A 19,121-nucleotide genomic window follows, 5' to 3' on the forward strand; every position below is an offset into this window, starting at 1 on the left:
GCGTGTAAGAGACACACAAGCAAACGAGGATGCCACTGGGGTAGGGAGGTGGGAACTCCAACTTGGTTTTTTGTATTTTTTGGAGATCTAACAAATATACCAAATTCTATATTTTGTAAATTCTCTGTATTAGGAAACAGCTTGCACAGCAGGGCATTTTTGCTCCTCTGTAGTGTACGTATGTCAGTGTGTGTACTGGTGTACATGTGTATTCATGCTGTGGAGCAATCCATCCCTGCAGGTTGTGTTCCCTTCATTTCAGACTTGGCAGTTTTCCTAGGCACAGCCAGAGCAGGGGTGTGTGTTCTTTTGGGGTACTGCACATTCCAATTAAACAGAAGCCCCCGCGACCACACTGGCCCCTCTCTTTCTAACTCCCATCTACATACATACCAATAAATGCAAACAGAACAAGAACTCAAAAGGTATTGCTCCCCTCCAGGCTGTGTCAGAAGCATTCTGCACTTACCAGCGCTGTCCCTTAACGCCCAGAGATGTGTGAGGTTTCCTTCCTTTCAGAGGCAGCTACTACAGATTCCTGGGAGCTCAGTAGTGGCTAGAGGATGCCCAGCCTATATGGCCTACTCAGCTGGCCTAGGTACCAGGGGCTGTCTTGGAAAAGGTCCATATGACCTTGGGATGTAATGTTTGGGGCAAAGGTGTGCGACCTTGCCTTCTACCTGCAAACACAGGAATAGTTAGTTACCCATTGGGGAAAATTAGCAAAAAAAATTTGCCTAGTTCTGGTGGGAGGGGATAGTTAAATACACGGAGGAGCAAATACTAGCTTTATAAATTCTAAGAACACATTTGGAAAATGATATTCTATCACAGATAAACTTGAACAGCATCCTTATTGTCTGTGCCCAGATCTGTTCATTGCTTCTCAGGGCGCAATTATTCTCCCCTCTAACAGGAGAGTAACTGTGGGGTGGCAGCTATGTGCCAGCTCAATGTTATCTTGATGTCCACCTTCACCGCTCCCCCTTCCCATTTGAACACAGCCCCAAAAGCAAAATATGGACCCAGAACTGCCACACCTGGTCTGTGCTCTGCCCTCACCTCCGACACACGGGGTCTGCTTCTCTCAAACTGTTCCCAGTCCCTAGCCCTCCACATGTCCTGCCAATGCCGGCAGGTTTTTGTTTAGCTTCTAAGCAGAGTGCAGTGTGCGTGCTGCGTTTATACTGTGTTCTCCCCGTTCCAGCAGTGACTGGTGACAGTGTGCAGTGCTAGCTCTTCGTTCCCTCTAAAGGGTGTGTGCACTCTTTCTATTCCTGCTCTTGCAAAAAAAAAAAAAAATACAATTATGATTTCCCATGGAAATTGAAAAGTCTATTTAAATAATTTAACTATTAAAACACTTTCACTGGTAACGTGTTCTGGTCTGATTTTCATCTTGGGTCAGGGTGCAGGAAGGATGTGCCAAAAGGAAAACAAAAAAGAGTAGCCAAACCATTGGAAGGAGTTGAGATGTGCAGGGATGGACACACCGGGATGGCCACCATACAAACACCACCCTGATAAATCATCCTGGCCATCACATTTCACTGAGGAAGACACTGAAGCTTGTACCATTTGCCTAAGACCACACAGCCAGTAAGTAACAGGAGGTTCAGTTCAGAGCAAGTCTAGTGCTGTCAGTCCAACAAGGGACCCTTTTCAGCAGATCTTATTTGCTGTACCCATCAAATTTGGGATTAGATGGGTATGGGCAAATGACAATGGAAACAGGTAACATGCAGGGACCTATGAGGAACACTTCCCTGAGCATGGCAGGCCTAGACTTTATTAGGATTTCTGATGTACATGGGAAAGATGGATGTTACAGAGGCAGGGGCTTAACTCAGAAATTAAACTGAGGCACACCATATAGAAAGAAAACTCTGGTTGGACAGTTGTGGCACATGCCTTTAATCCCAGCACTTAGGAGGCAAAGGCAGGCAGATCTCTGGGAGTTTGAGGCAACTCTGGTCTACAAAAACTAGTTCCAGGACAGCCAGAACTGTTACACAGAGAAACCCTGATGAAGAAATTCAAGTTGGCAAGGTATTGCCATGTATGCCTTTAATCTCAGAACAAACAGATCTCTGTGAATTAGGGGCAAGTCAAAACTACATAGAGAGACCCCATCAGAAAGAGAGGTAGGGGGGGAGAGAAAGTGAGTCTCAAACTTCCCGGTTATTGGTCAAAGTGGGACCTCAGCTCCCAAAGAAATTCGTCTGCTGTGGCTGGACCTTGAGGCAGCTCTAAAATCACATGCACATACAGATCACCCAGAAAGTCGGCCAAAAGTCCTTCCCATGTTCATCACACCCACTGAGCAAATCCCAGAGAAATCCCAGAGAATAGATTCAGCTCTACATTTCTTCCAAAGCATATCCATATTAGGGAGCTAATTCATGGAATTTCTAGAAAACATCCCACTGGTATACAGGTCGGGTTCAAGCACACCATCCCTGTTTATAGCAAACATGATGAGAACCAGGGTATAGCATATTAGCAAGGAATTGGTGGAAAGCCACGAGGTCTTCCTATATTGAAGATGAAGGGAAGTCTGTCACGGAGCCATGCTACTTCCAAACTCTCAAAGTTACACGCAAATTTATGAACTTCCAAAAGCAAGATATCACATGAGAGGCATAAGTTCCAAAGCTAAGCTGAAGTTCTACACGTGTTGAGTTGGTATAATAGACTAACTTAATTAATAGACCCTGAACTTCCCAGCACAGGGCATCAATGCTGAACACACCCACCTGGGCAGAAGCACTTAGACACTGGGAGGTTGGAATGCTGGGAAGCAGTGCCAAGAAGCCTGGTGGCTCCTGAGCTAGAGAATGCTCACAGTGACAACTCCAGGAAACCACAGCTTTTGTGTCACCACCTAAAGTAAAATGGCATGCTAAGAAGAATAAATGCATACCTTGGAGCACGTTTTCTCTCTGCTGGGGCTTGCAGCAGGTCCAGAGAGTTCAGCAGCAGCTTGCCACTTGCCCAAGATGCTCTGTCCATAGGTAAGGTCTATAAGAAGGGGCTTGTCACTGCCCAATGTCAAAATTAGTGAGTGGGACACTGAGATGGCTCAGCAGGTAAAGGCACTTGCCACCAAGTTTAATAACCTTAGTTCAATCACTGGGACCCATGTGGTGGAATCCATTCCCACAAGTAGTTCTCTGACCTACAGACAGACAGACACACACACACACACACACACACACACACACACACACACACACACACACACACACACAGCCTTTTTGCTATCTTGCCTTTCCTTCCTTCTCATCTGCAAGGTTTCTGTCTCACACAAGAACATTGCCTAGTGAAGACAGTGGTCTGGAAGGTTTCCAGGTCCCCTCTGGCATTCTCAAAGTATCTGTGCAGTTCTTTACCCAATTTTTGGGTGCCAGACCACATGTTGCACCAACAATTCAACTAAGATTATGATTTTATAGCTTAGGCAGAGGCCAGTGTGGTAAAAGCATCATGCCATGGGGGCTCTAGTATGATTACCTCCAAACCAAAGTCAGAAAAGGCCCTTGCTTTGTTCTCAGCAGCAGCTGTGCAGGACAGCAACACCACTGGATGCTCTACCTTGAAGCTCTGAATCACAGGCTGGAGCGGTCACAGAGCAGGAAGTGTGTCTACAGAAGTGGAGAAAGGAAGACAGTGGAGGTTAGAAAAGAAGCCCCTAGGTCAAGGAGACAGCCTCCCAGCCCTCCACCTCAGCTCCACAGTGCTAAAGAGCAGGGCAGCTCCCCCACCCTGCCCCCGGCCCCTGCTTCCCAGAACTCACTGGAATCCACTAGAGAGCTTCATCACTTACTGTTTTCATTGCTGACCAACTTCTAATCTGGGCCTGGTTGTCTAGTCTTGGATTTGTCAGCATCTCTGTTTAGCCTTACTTTCCCTAGTTTTCCAGTTATGCAAAATTTGTTTCCCCGCTTTGTCACTTAGCCACCGTGGTACTCCTGACTGGCTCACACAGTTTTCAGAGCAGTGCAACTTAATCTTTTTATATCCATGCTATATTTGTGCTTTTCAAGAATGCCTTTCAGCTGACAGAATTGTAGGCTGCAGGCTGTGGCTGCCTACCTCCTCCCTCTCACCTTATCAATGCAGACTTACAGGGTCACTAGGAATGGTGTCATTAGGGATGGTGCCATCCAAGACAGGTAGACAGACAGGTATAACTAAAGCAAAGCCTGTTGAGGCCACACTAGACAAGGCAAGGTTCCCCCAGCACCCTTGTGCCTTGGGACTAGGAGGGAGGGAGGGGACTGAAAGGCATAGCTTACCTTTTTCAGGGTGACACTGCATCTTTTCTTCAGGACATTAAAGTGTGTAGTAAACATTTCCTGCACAGAGCACCTGGCATACATTCCCTTCCCTCTTTGGATTTATCTTCTGGACTGGGGCACCACTTCATGCTAGACATTTCAATAGGATCTTACCCTAAGGAATGGCGTTTAGGAGCTTTACACAAGGATTTATCACATTTGTGTACATGGTGGCCATTGGTTTTCTGCCCAGCACTGGTCCCAGGGCTTTACCTATATCCACTCATTTGACAATCACAACCGTACTCACTGTGCACAGGAGGAAACTGAGGCAAGGTTTCAGAAACATGCAGGGTCACAGCATAAGCAGAAGAGAACCAGGGAGTGTGGATCCAAACAGCCTAAAGTGCAGAAAACTATTCCATGTTTCCTGTTTCAGATCTAAGGACTCAGCAGAATACCATGCAATTATTCCAAACCAAAGGGCCAGAGTATTTTGGCAGCATCTTAAGAAAGTAAAGGTTTGTTACATGTGACTCACCAGTGACAGTCAAGTATAACTACTAGAGTCTGTATCCCTTGACCTAAAATCCGGTTGCTTTAGTCCCAAGCCCTTGAGCTAGCTCTCCTGTCATGGATAGGAATGCAGGGGTTTTAGCTAACTGTTTTATTCCTCTTAGGATGTCTACACCATAGGAGTTGGCATTGACTTTGTCTCTTATTTAAAAAGCACATTACCTGCATACATATGTAATTAAATAGGCATCCATGTAATGTGGTTTAAAATTATATGGTAGCTAAGAGTATGAGTTCCTGGTAAAAATCAGTCTAGGCTAAAGTTCTGGGGCCACTACAGGGATCACACTGGCTATGGTTAAGCCATGTGACATCTTTAGAGCTTGAGCAGCTCATCTGTAGGAAAGGATGCCATCATGATTGCTGCAAACACAAAGTGGCCACATCCACAGACAGTCATGTTGCAGAATACACAATTCTCTTTTCCCCAAGTATCTGCTTCATCTGTTTTCACTACTGCTATAATGCTGCTAAACACATCAAGAATTTTCTCTCTGAGACACATTGTAGCATTGACAGATATGCCCCAACTCCTAAATAAAAATCTGACTCCCAGCAGCAACTCCATTCCACCACTGATTGGCATGATACATTCTAAAGACATTCTTGACCTAAGTTCTACTTTTCTCAAGTAAAAATGAGGGAGTGTGTCATGCTTCCAGGCTGCCTTAAGGTACAAAAGGTACCAGTGAGCATTACTGAAGTACAAAGGCAACATATTGTTTGTTCACCTTAAGGCAAGGTTGTTTGTAACAAAGCCTTGACACAAAGCACTGGCACAAAATAGTCAAGTGGCCCTGAGCCCTCAAAGGAATGGAAGGCACAAGTCCTACCTCCAGAACTCAGATGGAGCATTGAACTTAGGTGCTAACTGCATTGCTGTGCTGTAGGATGCAATAGAAAAGGGCAAATGTGAACAAGGGGTGAGGCTGGGCTGAAAATACTGTTCGTTGCCAAGGAAACCCTGGCAAGGATTTGTGATGCTTAGGTACTGATTTCAGGAATTCCTTTGTCTGAGTTTCCTATACTACTTGGGTGTGCAGAGGTAAATGTTTATACCAGCACTGTCAAAGCACAGGACACTTGGGTACCCATATGTCAATGCCAGTCACTATTAACAAGCAGGATGCAAACCATATGGCTCCCAAGCATATAGGATTTCAACATTTGCTGAATTTCATCTGCCTGACAATCTATTTGAAAGCCCAACCATTCAAGAAAGATGCCCTAAGAGTCAGTGTCAGGGACTGCTTTTCCTTGGAATAGCCAGTGCTTAAGCAGGAGGGCTGCTATCTGCCAGCAGCCCCAGAGCACCAGTGAGCATGGCCAGATGCCTCTCACCAAGTGGCAGACATAGACACTTGCTGCACTTCTGCCTGCCTGCTCTCAACAACCCATTCAGAACCCTTAGGATTGCAGGGGATTCTCTTGCTGATCTTTAGTGAGGTTATTATTAAATCCACCTTAAACAAAACTACAGGTTCTACTTACCACAACATTTCTAGGTAGAAAGGTTCTACTTTCTAAAGGATTAGAATGCAGAAAAAGAAACTCTGACCATAGACATGAATGCAGCCCTCAAGAGTGACCTGTAATTTGTGGTAAGGCTAAGTACTCACTTTGGTCTAAGTGGTAGATGCTTTTGAAGTCATTTGTTTGTTTTTTAACACACACTCCATGGCAGCTCTAACAAAGTGACTCCAGCTTGTTAAATAGTTAACAAGAATAATAAACACACACTCCACCATGCCCCACTGGAAATCCAGCAGCTCAGAGTGTGTCCTTAGATTACTTAAACCTTCTAGGGAACAAAGGCCAATTAAGTATCCATTTGAGGTCAGCTAACTTCAGGAGCACAAAAGGCTCACCCTGAGTCGGTGCCATGGAGGTAAAGTCTCAGGCCAAGTCCCTGACCTCCATGGAGCCTTGGCAAAAGCCACAGCTGAGTGACATTCCTGACATGGCCTAACCAAAATGCACTCTTCCAGACTTCAGTTCACAGTGAAAACACAGAACAAAACAAAGCCAAAAACCTATATTGCAAAATAAGTGTGTTAAACCAGGAATAGCACATTTGCTTTATAAATTACAAAACTGGGGAAAAGTTCTCCATGATCCATGTATCAAATGGATTTTTCAAGCTTTAATGGGTACTTTTTCTTAGTTCAAGGCAAGGATTTTTATTTATGGGAACAAAATCCTTACACTTGCACACACAAAAACTCAGAGAGAGAGAAGCCTTGACAAATAGATAACTTACACAATAAGCAAACATTGTCTAAGAATTCTGATTAACACTTCCCAGGACCCCAAGTGAGAATTCATCTTGACAGAGCAGTGTCTAAATTGCTCCCTCCTAACCCTAGCTTCCAAGCACTGTCACACCCTCCACACAGCAATGGTAGCCTAGCCCTTCTTTGCATTTCACTGATCTGGTCTCTGCTTTCTGTTCAGATTTTGTTAACACTGTATTTTATGACTGTTCTGGGCATGTTGTTCTTTCAGGGAAAAGGCTCAGTAGGAATACATTTCAAACCCAGACCAATAAAGCAGGCAAATACTTTCAGATTATGACAGAGTGTCTGCTCTTGGCACAATCAACAGGCAGTATTTCAGAACTGGCTAAATTAAGATTTAAAAAAAAGTCTATTAAAATACACCAGGGAAGACTGTTGTCACAAATAGATACAGTCCCATCATTAGTCCCATACTTGTAGAGAGAGCCTGGTGCAAAATTAAGAGTGCATTTGCTTAGCTATGTGTGATTGGGGGACCCAATTATTTTTATCTCTTGACACATAACATGAACATGGACACACTTGCACACCTCACAAGAATCCCAAAGGAGTGGACACTTAGGAGTAAACACGTGTTTCAAGTGTAAGCTATTGGTACAGCTCACTCAGAAGGTCCCTTCTAGGACCATGATAAACACCAGGGTAGCTATGAACCCTCTCAGGGATGGCAGTAGTATACAGAAAAGATTATTTATAGCAGTTTCATTCTGTATATTGAGATGTAAATATTCTCTTACCCAAAACAGCTGATGAAAACAAAGACATAAAAAAAAGGTTAAGCTTTTAGAAATATTACTGGTGATTTTCAAGTGTCCCTGTTGAATGAATTCAAATATAAACACTGCAACTCAACACAGTGATGATGAGGTAGCTTCTGAACCAAACTGGTAAGAGAGTTATCAAATACCAAGGTGTAGTACAACCACAATTAACCAGAAAGCCAAGGCTCCCTGGTTAATTGACTATTTACAAGAAATCTCTTCTGCTCTACCCAGCAGCTTAGAAACAGTTCCTAAACTGAATCACTTTACTTGTAAGGCTCAATAAAATGCCAAACATAGACGTGTGGCCCATGTGATGCATCTTGGGGCATATCTCTCAGGAGGTCCAGGATAACTGTGCAGCTTTGTTACAGCAGTGACCTAAATGGACTTAAGAGTTTCTTGTTTTAAATAAACCATAGACATAAGTCCACTTACTGCTTTCCTTCTACTTATCCTTCTGCGATGGAGGGGCAGTGAAGGTTCCAGGTATGAAGATGTTCCAGGTCTGCAAGTGTCCACACAGTGGGTTAGGCAGACAAAGCAGGTCAGTGATCTGACCTGGAATCCTTCTACTAAGTAACTACAGCCCCAACAGGAATTCCATATCAGTCCATTGTTTTTAGGGATGTTATAAAATGCCAGAATCCTATGTATTCTTTGTTTGGAATCTTTTCTTTAAAAAAAAAAAGGCAAATCACTCATGATGGCTTCCAAACCAGGTGACTTGTAGATTTTTGCAAATAGAATCAATCTGTGCTTCCATGTTATGAATTCAAAATGGCTTGAATCATCTTTCTAAGGATAGAAGAGTGTCATTTCTTCTGGATACTAGTTACCTCCTCAAGCCACGAACTAATGGAGGTCACTTTTCTGACCCTCAGTACCACACATCTGCAACAAACAAGATGGTTTTGGGTGCAAAACACAACTAAATAGTACTGTGTCACAGTGCAAATGCCATTCCCTTTGCAATTTCCTATTACCCTCTGGGTATTCTACAGAGGGGCTCTCATTTTGGTGCCAGGTAGCACCTCTCACTATCACAATGAGTGTGCCACTTAGGTTCAGAGCCCTAACAGGTATCAGTATCTTGTAAGAACTTAGTACATTTAATTGTGTGTTGGCAAAGTGATACTGATTTTTCGATTGGAGGAGGGGTTCCCTTCTTTGTTAAATACTTAAAATTTTAAGGTTAAAAACTAAGCTAATAATAGTACACACAGTACCCAAATGATAAAGAGTTTGGGAGACCACAATAGTCAAACGAATCATGTATTTTTAGTGATTTCAAAATAAATGACAAACATGGTCTAGGAAGAAAACAAGTGTCACTGTATCGTCAGGATTTATAACACATCTAGAGACAGATGTGCATCTCAACCTTCTCCCACACCAGGTGATTTCCAGAGTTAGAAGCTGGCAGAAACAGAAAAGTAAAGGAACCAATTTCACACCATTTCAGACTTCATAAACTCTTGGTACTATAACTGTGCAAACAATGTGGTATTTAGTAGTCACTGTGTTAGACTGTAACTTTCCAACCTCTGCAGCATCTTCTTCATTGGTCTATACTAATGCCTCACAAAGGCAAACTCCGGTTGTTGCGTTCCTGCTTGGTCCTTAGAGCATGTTCCACAGCCAGGTTTTGGTTAACTGCCAGGTCTTTGGGTGATGCTGGACTTCCACTGTGATAAGCCTGGTATTCTACTGCAGGTCTTCTCGGGGTTTTCCTAGCAGGCTCTGCATGCTCACAGGCATACCAGGCTGATTTGTAAAGACAGGAAAGGAAGATGGGGAGAGGAACAAAGCAGAGCTTCTCGTGTGTGGCAACTGGTTTCTTCATCACAGTGGCAGTTAATATAGTCCTCTCCTTAGTACCCTGAAGGCAAAGGGACATCTGAAGGGAGATGTCAGACATCATGGTCAGGAGCCTTGCCTTGGGCTTGTCTCAGCCAGATCTGCAGTGTAACAAATGCTCCCACAGTCACGTGAAAGAAAAGCTGCCAGAGGTTGCGCAGTTCATAGAGATACATGTTGCACAGACAGATTAAGCCAAGAGTCAAAAATGATTTGACATTCCGCCAGCTGGTGTAGTACAAAAGTAAATAACACTGTTCAAAACATAAAAATGAAAGATAGTTAGGTTATAGGAAAAGAACTAAATGTGTTAACATCAAAGTGAAACATGAAAAATACTGCCCCAAAAGAACAAGATAATGTAACTATCAGAGATATTCAATCATGGAAGTTCCATGGCTTAAAAGGGAAACAGATTTCCCCTTTATATTTTTCATTTTTCACAAGCAAAGCATTTTGCATCATATGTTAAGTAAATGGAAGTACAACCAGGTCACTCCCATGTAAGATAGACTGGGGAAATTGTCCAAGGAGACAGGGAATCAAGATAGATAAATTGTTGAGCTCTCAGCTTCATGTGCCATCCCCACCCAGGAAAGCACGGAAGACTCAGGAAGACAGACTTTCCCACAACTTTAGTCTGAGAACTAAAGAAAGCAACAAGTCTCAGATATGACAAACAGTAAAGGATGGGGTGTGGGTAGGAGGCAGTGGGGAGCTGCAGGAGTTGGGTCTTGTTTCTCAGTTGTGAAAGAAACAAATGAAGCTTAAGCTGAGGAAGGAGTGTTATTAGCATATTTCCATCATATAATTTTAAGCAGTTGTTTCTTAAAAAGATAAAGCAGAAAGGGACAAAGAGTGACAGTGGTGCTACTGTGTCTGATGACACAGCAAAGGAAGCACCCCCCCACCAGCCCTAGTATTGTCCCCTCTGTCCTTTATTTTTTCCCACAACATATTAAAAACATATTTATTCTGATCATCATCTACAGTTTCTGAGAACTGCATCCAGACTTCAGAATGGGAGGATATAAAGGTGTTCCTGCCAAACATTAGTTCTTACATGAGTGAAGATTTTTCCCATACTTAAACAGAATATACAACAGGAATGATGACTTTAATCCCAGCACTTGAGAAAGCAGAAGTAGAAGAATCTCTGTAAATTCAAGGTTAGCATAGTCTAGAATGTTCCAGTAAGACCCTGCCTGCCTTTACAAAACAAAAAACAAACAAAAAACCTTTGCTATCTATGTGGAATGAATAAAAGCATTTATTTTACAAGAGTGATTTTTCATTGTGGAAAAAAGTTTAAACACATAATTTTTTTTTCCTTTGAAATACTTTTTACCTTGGAGGAGTCACTATTACATCACCACACATCAGTCTTCACACCAGGACATCATCACAGTGAGCACTGTTAACTGATGGGCTTCAGTTTTGTTCTGTGTCCCATTAGGGACCCTTTTCCCACCCAGGATTCTGTACTGCATTTAGCTGTCAAGTCTTCTCCAATCTGTAATAGCTTCTTAGTCATGACCTTGACAGACCTGATACATATTCATCACTTACGCTGGAGCTATGTTCCTCAATTTGGATTGTCCAGCGTTCTAAGATCAAACTAAGCATATGTAATTTTGCCAAGAACAACACAGAGGTGACAGACAGTATATTTTATCAATGCTGTCAACTTGGACCCCTTAATGGGAGTGTCTGCCACCCACTGCTGACTCTGTCAGCATCAGTTATTACAGTGGTGTTTCCTTAACAGTGATTTAATAGTGACTTTCTATTGCCATCACTCTTTCTATGTTTATTAATTGGAATCTGTTCTTGTATTGAAAACATTTAATTGATGATTCTGAAGTCTTTCAAAGGTAATAAAGAGAAAAGATGCCTTGCAATGCAGAGATCTGGTTGACACTACCTTGATCAAACTTATTTCACAGCTAAAGAATTTTCTGTAAACCAAAATGAAAGCAATAAGAAAGAAAAACCTTGGAATTAAGAAAGTAAAAACAACATGGATGCCAACTGTACAACTAACATGAAAGGTGGTCTTTTCCTTTTGAGTTTTTGTCTCACAGTTGAAGCAAGATGTATTATAACAGTGTATGACATGTTCTGGAATATATGTGGAAGAAATAAAAGTATTATAGAGGAGGAAGACAACATCTAAGGAGATAAAGTACCTACATCTCACTAAACATTAAGTGTTGACAACAAAAGACTGTGACAAGCATCTATTTTGTGCTACCTATAGTAACCATTTTAAAAGCCATAAGATATTTTTAAATACTATAGATAAAACTGAAATGGAATTCTTAAAAATTCAAATAAGCTATAGAAAGATAGGAAAAGGAAAATTAAAAAATGAAAGACAGAACAAAAGATAAGCCCTAGTATATCTACAACTATCATTACATGTAAATGACTTACATGGAGCAACTAAAAGGCACAGATTGGCAAAGTGAACTAAAAAAACATAAAACTAATTTTGCTGTACATTAGAAAATTACCTCAATGTAAAAGTACAGAAAAGGATATGTCATGTACTTTAATAGCATAAATATCAAAACAATTCAAAGCAAAAAAGTGATACACAAGTCACTGCCAAGATAACAAAGCAATCCTAAACTTGTATAAGCAAAAGCTCCATAACTTCAAAACATATGAGACAAAATCAGAACTGAAATGAAAACCTTTCTAAAGTCCACAATTCAATTACTAACAAGAGCAGAAATCAATAAAAATGAAAAGAGAAAGACAGAAGAGGAAAAAACCAAACCAAACCAAACCGAACCGAACCAAAACAAAAACCCTGATAGAATGAACAGCTGGTTCAATCAGTAAAACACAAACTGACAATATAAATTACCAACACCAGAAAAGAATATCATTATAAACATTGTAGATATGAAAACAATATTAAGAGATATGACTACCAACTTTACAGAAATGGACCACTTCCACAAAACCCCCAAAATACCATAATCTCATCCATTGAAACAGAAAATTTGAATCATTCTAAACTATTAAGAAAACTGAATTTTGGGCTGGGGTGATGGCTCAGAGGTTAAGAGCTCTGGCTGCTCTTCCAGGGGACCGGAGTTCAATTCCCAGCAACCACATGGTGGTTCACAACCACCTATGAGAACTGGTGCCCTCTTCTGGGAAACAGGCAGAATACTATACACAAATAACTTTTATAAAGAAAATTAAATTTAAGGTGGTATATAACTAGGATAATAAGGACCACATGATTGTGGTAGAAGGGATCATAGGTCAAAAGAACATAATTCAGAACCCAGAAAGAGTCTCACACAAGTACGCCCAACTGAGTTTGTATAAATGTGTAAAAGCAATTCAATGGAGGAAAACAGTTTGATAAAGAAAAGGTGCTGCAACACTTGGTCATGTATAAACAACTAAAGAAAGAAATCTCATACTTGCATCTCATACCACAAATAAAACATAACAAAAAATCCTGATTACATATCAATCATAAAGCTATGACACTTAGAGAAAAAAAAAAAAGAAAGAAAGAAATCTTCAGGACCAGCTTAGCCATCTCTGTGACTGTTCACCCGTATACAGAGAGATTAAGGAAGTGTTATAACATCTCTGTGCATGTACACCCATATACTCAGAGATTAAGGAAGTGTTAAAAATTGTTAGCACATGAGCCATAAAAAATCATTATATTAACTTTATAAAAATCAAAAACATAATCTGTAAAAGCACGTAGGAGGCTAAAAAGACAGACTACTAGAAAAGGAAATCATAAGATATATGTAACAAGGCTACTATATAGAACATATTTTTTAAAAACTCTTTTTAAAACAGTAGGCCCCAAAAGTAAAAACAAAACAATCCAATCAGAAAACAGTAAGAGACAGGAACAGATATTTCGCTGGAGAAGATACACAGATGAAAAATAAGCACACGAAGCAATGGTAAACATCATTAACCATTAAGGAACTCCAAAGTAAAAACCATGATGAAATGCCACTGTAGTGGCTAAAATAAAACAAAGTGCCAAATACTAGGGAAGCTACAGAAAGGGCAAGAATGTGCAGCACTCTGGTAAATGGTTTTCTATTAAAGATGAACCTGCAGTTACCACATGAGCCAACAATTGTACTTTTAGATATATATCCCAAATTAATGAAGACATAGCCAGGGATGGTGATACATGCCTATAACCCTAGCATGAGGCTGAAGCAAGAGGATAGAGTTTAAACTTAGCTTGAGCTGTACAGTTTAGCTCTGTCTCAAAAAACATCAACTATATAACAGCTTGGATGAATCTCCAGAGAATTATGCTAAGTAAAAGAACAATTACAAAAGGTTAGGTTTAACACTTTATCCACTGTGGGGACATTAGAAAATAGACCTTTAGATCTAGACAGGATAAAGGGTGGTACACCTATAATGAAATAGTGGACATGTAAAGACACAGCCAGCAGGCAGCCTTCTCCAGGCCAGGAAGAAGTGTGCCTATCAACACCTTGGCCTTGGACATCCTAGCTCTGGGGATGTGAGAAATAAACACCTATTGTTTAAGCCTCCTCCTAGCCTATGTAAAGCTGCCTTAACTGATAGGTATGTATTGCATGGTTCCATTTATATAACATAGAAGGAAACATGAGGGATCCCTTTGATGACAGGAATAGTTTCTATCTTGACTGTTGGGGCCCAGAGAGATGGCTCTGCTCCATCTTGACTTAAGATCAAAGAGTTCAAAACTGTCCTTACTCTTCCAAGGTTAAAGTCTTAAGACCTAAAGGTCTAAGATGTGGCTACTGTAGGATGTTTGGTCTTGGTCATAATCTAGGTAACAAGAGACTTGGTCTGAGGTGTGGTTACTCTTAACCCTCAAGGCCAGACAACAAAAAATTTAGTCTAAGGTGTGATTACCAAATGTTTGGAGAATTAAGGAAGAGAGTCTGTTTCCTTCTTGTATCATGATAAAGAAATCTTTTGCCTTTTCCCCCTTTTTGGTTGGGTGGGGTATACAAGAATGTTGAAGAATAAACTTGGTGCATTCAATATTCACTGGATTGTCCTCCCGATTCTATCCTGTATCTCTGTCTTTTCCTTAGCATCTTTACCTGCCATTTCTCAATCCACACTCCCCCTTCTCAGGTACAAACCAGGCAAGTCGGCTGGGTCTGACGAAGCCCCACAAGGACGGGTTACTACAGATTGGCACTGCAATGTAGGACTATTACAGATGACTAATACACTTGACTACATCAATATTAACACTGCACTTATGATACTGTATTATAGTTTTCAAGATGGTGCCATAGGGAAAGCCAGGTAAAAAGAATTTACAAGATTTCTCCTACTATTCTACATGAGTCTACAATTGTCCTAAAAGACTTTAGCAAGAAAGACAAAAGTATATATATTTATACATATATTTATGTCTATCAGACGCTTTATTATTGTGTGAAAGATATTGGTGATAAAGGTGGGCATACATGTGCCATGACATGTGTGAAGGTCAGAGGACAGTTTCTAGAGTCAGCTTTCTCATTTTTAGGTGGACTTGAGGAACTGAATTCTGATCATCAGGGTTGCCTGCTAAGCCATCTTACCACTCCCACTTGTTTTAACTATTTATTCTCTGTGCACATGTTTGTATATATGTGTGTGGACACAAACCCACATGTTGCCATCAAAGGCCAATTTTGTGGAGCTGATTCTCTCTACTTTTACATGGAATCCGGAGATCAAACAGGTTGTCAGTCTTGCATGGCAAGCACTTTTACCTACTTAGCCATCTATCCGACCCCTGAAGCTTACTTCAAAAACACCTCCATGCATACTATATGCCACCTATGTATGTATGTATATATACACATATATGTATATACATACTTATAGAGAGATAAGGAAGTGTTATAAAATGTTAGCAATAGGTGATTCTGCATATACCAGTCTTTTCATTTTTCTGTTAGTTTAGCAGTTTTGAAAGAATAATTCTTAAAGTTTAGAAACAAAATGGACTATTTTGTCACTGATGACCCCAGCTCTACTTGAAATACTTGGGTTATCAAGAGTAATCCTTCCTGGCTGACTCTGGGTATCCATCAGCTCTGGCATTCTGAAAAGGGCAACCAGGCCTGTAGTAGTGAACTTAAGAGATCTGACCTAACACATTAAAACATACTCTGACAACTGGAAACACAGCAATTAAACAGTAAAATGTAACTGCAAAAAAATAGTTACCACTTTGCTCAGCATTTTTGGAAAGTGGGAGGATGCTTAATATATATGCAGGAAACTGGCATGCTTACCATTTTTAATTTTTTAAAACTTTATTATTAATAAAACTTGCAAATAAGATATACATCACTCACCAATATTAACCAGAACCAAATTCCATCATGTCAGTGAACTTGTATACACTTAGAGTAGCCATTCTGAATCTGTGGATTTTACAATCTCCTTTCTTAAAGCATGAATTTATTTATTTCTCTTAAGTGATACCTGGGTGACACTACTCTGCCATTAAGCAGCTCTTCCGACTACTGTAGTCTGTTCTGGTCATGTAAGAGGTGTGCCTGGCAATCAAGAGCATGTTGTAGAGTAACAGATAAAGGTCCAAATCATTCACTAGCTATAAGAATAGTCTAGACCTCAGTGCTGATAAAAGGTCTAGTGTGGGGTTTTCTTGTGATCATTTAATGGTACAATGAGAGTAAAGGCCTTAGTAAAACACAAGGAGTCAGTAACTCTGCCATTATGATTAGGCACCAAACGTTACCTATGTAAAGCAAAGCAACCAAAGCTTTACCTTTATAAGAGTTAACCATTCATGAGATACCATTCACATTAGAATCATGAGATAGCAGTTATAAAATTATAGCTTTTACAACACCATAAAAACGTAAAATTAGGAGTATATATATCACCATAGTACTGACTTGGTTAGGGTAGAGGTAGCATGATAGGGGGAATGAACCTGGGATCTAAATTCTGAAGATTTGCTATGAATCCTCCCTTTCTTGGACAGTACTGAGTGCTTCTGTTCTCATTTTCGCAAATGAGACAATAACCTTTTATGATGGGTGATAGGGATTAAAGTGGGAAACTCACAAAAGAACACTGTGTAAAATTAAACATGGCATGCCATTAACAAACACATGGCTTCACATTACCTGTATGAAATGTCCTTTGTCCTAATGAAACCTGTCAAACTTAATAGACTTCTACAGATCACATTAAGAAAATTTAAAGATTTTAAAAGTGAAACCACTGAAACTAAAATTTATAATTGTTCATGTTTATTTAAAGTTCAAATATTCATCAAAGTATTTCCCTAAAGAGTTCCACAGAAGTTTGGGTAACCTTAGGAACATACAGAGTTTTACATCTTCCTAGCTTTTTATTCATTCTTCTTTCCTATATGAGCCAGAGGAACACATCACTTAACAAAAGTTAGGTCAAGGGTCCCTGTTTGCTCCTTTATGTTCAAACCAAATCTTTCCTAAGTTTGGGTTACTGGCATGGCCATTCTTTCCATCCCTCCCCTGACCAGTCTTCCTATCAACCAGGAGCAGAACCTGCCCCCTCGAGTCTCCTACACACTCTGTTTAAGTGCTGGTTGGTCTTCTTCCTCAGTTACAATATTTCACTACCTTGCTGTCCTCTCTGTTCTTACAATCTGTCCTAGTCATCTCTACTAAAAAATCTTAAAATGTTATTTTTGCTGCATCACTCCCTATTCAGGGTTTTCTCCAGAGCACAAAATCCTCTACCTGAATGCTCACTAATTCTCACTAGAAAACCTGGAAGCAGCCTTACTGTTGTAGGAACACGCCATGGCACTCCTGAAGCCCCAGCACAGAAAAAAGGTTAACCGTAAATCCACTGGGCACCTCTGTCCACTCAGACAGAAGTATATGTTACAAAAGTGACCAAGGCTCAAATTAAGAGGCAACTAGGTCAGGCACCATTTTCATGTATTTTAAATATATGAACAATTATTAGACTCAACACCTGAAACAAACAATAATAAGGAAGTGTTGTTTACCAATGGGACAAAACTTACCTGGTAAAGGCAGGCTGCTGTTCCAAGGAAAAATGCAATGATGTAATTGAGATCTTCACCATCACTCTGAAAACAAACAAAAACAAAAAAGAAAAAAAAAAGAAAGAAAGAAAAAGAAAAACAAGAAAGATTACCTTTTTGCTGGCAGCACTTATTTAAACAAATAATCTACCAGGATATGGTATGACAATGTTTATGCACACTCAGACATTTTACACAGCAGTGTGTAAAAAAGTATGAGTCTTAAAAGAGAAATATAAAATGCAGAGTAAGACAGAGGAAGGGGAGGGTATGCTGGAGAGATGGCTCAGCTATTAAAAGTGTTGACTGCTTTTCCAGCAGACAGGAGTTCAATTCCTAGGACCCATATGGTGACTCAGAACATCTGTAACTCTATGTGACCTACATGTTCACTGGGCACAAGTGGTATACAGCTATACATGCAAACAAAACACCCATACACATAAAATGAATTTAAATTTAAAAGGCAGAGAGATGAGAAGAGAAAAACTCCAAGCATTTTGTGTCTTGGCCTCACCTATCAAGGGCATCTCACCCCAGGGAAGATAATAAGTACCAGGGAAAAGCTAGGTTCTTCCTAATACATCAAGTCTCTTCCTCCTAGGAAAGCTACATAAACATACGCAACACCCCAGCAGGTGACCAACCAAGTTCCTCCTGCTCACAAGGGTCACAGCCTAAATACAAACTGACAAACTACCCAGAGACACATCAATGAATTGTCTAATAAAGTAACTTGACATGATAAGTAAAACTGTAGCAACTGAAAAGCTACTGTCCACTAGAGTGTGCTAAATCCCAAAGAGAAAGATCAGGACTGGCTCTGATGCCACTGCTAGCAAATAGCCAGGAGGAAGAAGACACAGAACTCTATGCTGTCTTTTGGTTCCTGCAAAGTATCAACAGTCAGCTTCAGTGTCTGTATGAGCAGAACATAACACCTGCACAGGAGAAGTAAGTGTTTTTCTTCCATGTAGGAACATTATACTAGACCCCCTTTTCTTATTTTAGAAGACAACTTTCTTTTTCCTACAGGGTCTCATGTAGCCCAGGACAGACTCAAATGCTCAGTCCTTTTGCCTCAGCTTCCTCAATGCTGGGGTTCCTGGGTGGGTGGGGGCGCATTATGTAATAGGAATAAGAGCAAATTGCTTTAGTGCAGTTGATTGGGCACAGAACAGTTCACAAGGCAGATGAGAGTGGCTTATCCTAGTGAGATCTTAAAACAGGAGCATTAATCTTCTTAGGATGCTTGGGGCAGTTC

The 19,121-nt window shown here is 40.7% G+C and overlaps 2 protein-coding genes across 3 annotated transcripts in view; both read right to left on the reverse strand.

Moving 5' to 3' along the window:
- Dtx3l (deltex E3 ubiquitin ligase 3L) overlaps positions 1-19,121 on the reverse strand; it is a 795,722-nt gene that overhangs the window by 227,147 nt on the left and 549,454 nt on the right. The window lies entirely within an intron of this gene.
- The window catches only part of Sec22a (SEC22 homolog A, vesicle trafficking protein), a 51,470-nt gene continuing 41,525 nt past the window's right edge, over positions 9,177-19,121 (reverse strand). For both annotated transcript variants that reach the window (XM_051191408.1, XM_051191407.1), the window contains exons 6-7: positions 17,837-17,902; positions 9,177-10,028 (exon numbers count right to left, since the gene is read on the reverse strand). In XM_051191408.1, the coding sequence (XP_051047365.1) occupies positions 9,828-10,028; positions 17,837-17,902 (267 nt within the window). In that variant the 3' untranslated portion in view covers positions 9,177-9,827. The remainder of the gene's footprint in view (positions 10,029-17,836; positions 17,903-19,121) is intronic.

This window comes from Phodopus roborovskii, unplaced genomic scaffold, assembly GCF_943737965.1.
Source record: "Phodopus roborovskii unplaced genomic scaffold, PHOROB, whole genome shotgun sequence".
In the NCBI taxonomy this organism is placed as follows: Eukaryota; Metazoa; Chordata; class Mammalia; order Rodentia; family Cricetidae; genus Phodopus; species Phodopus roborovskii.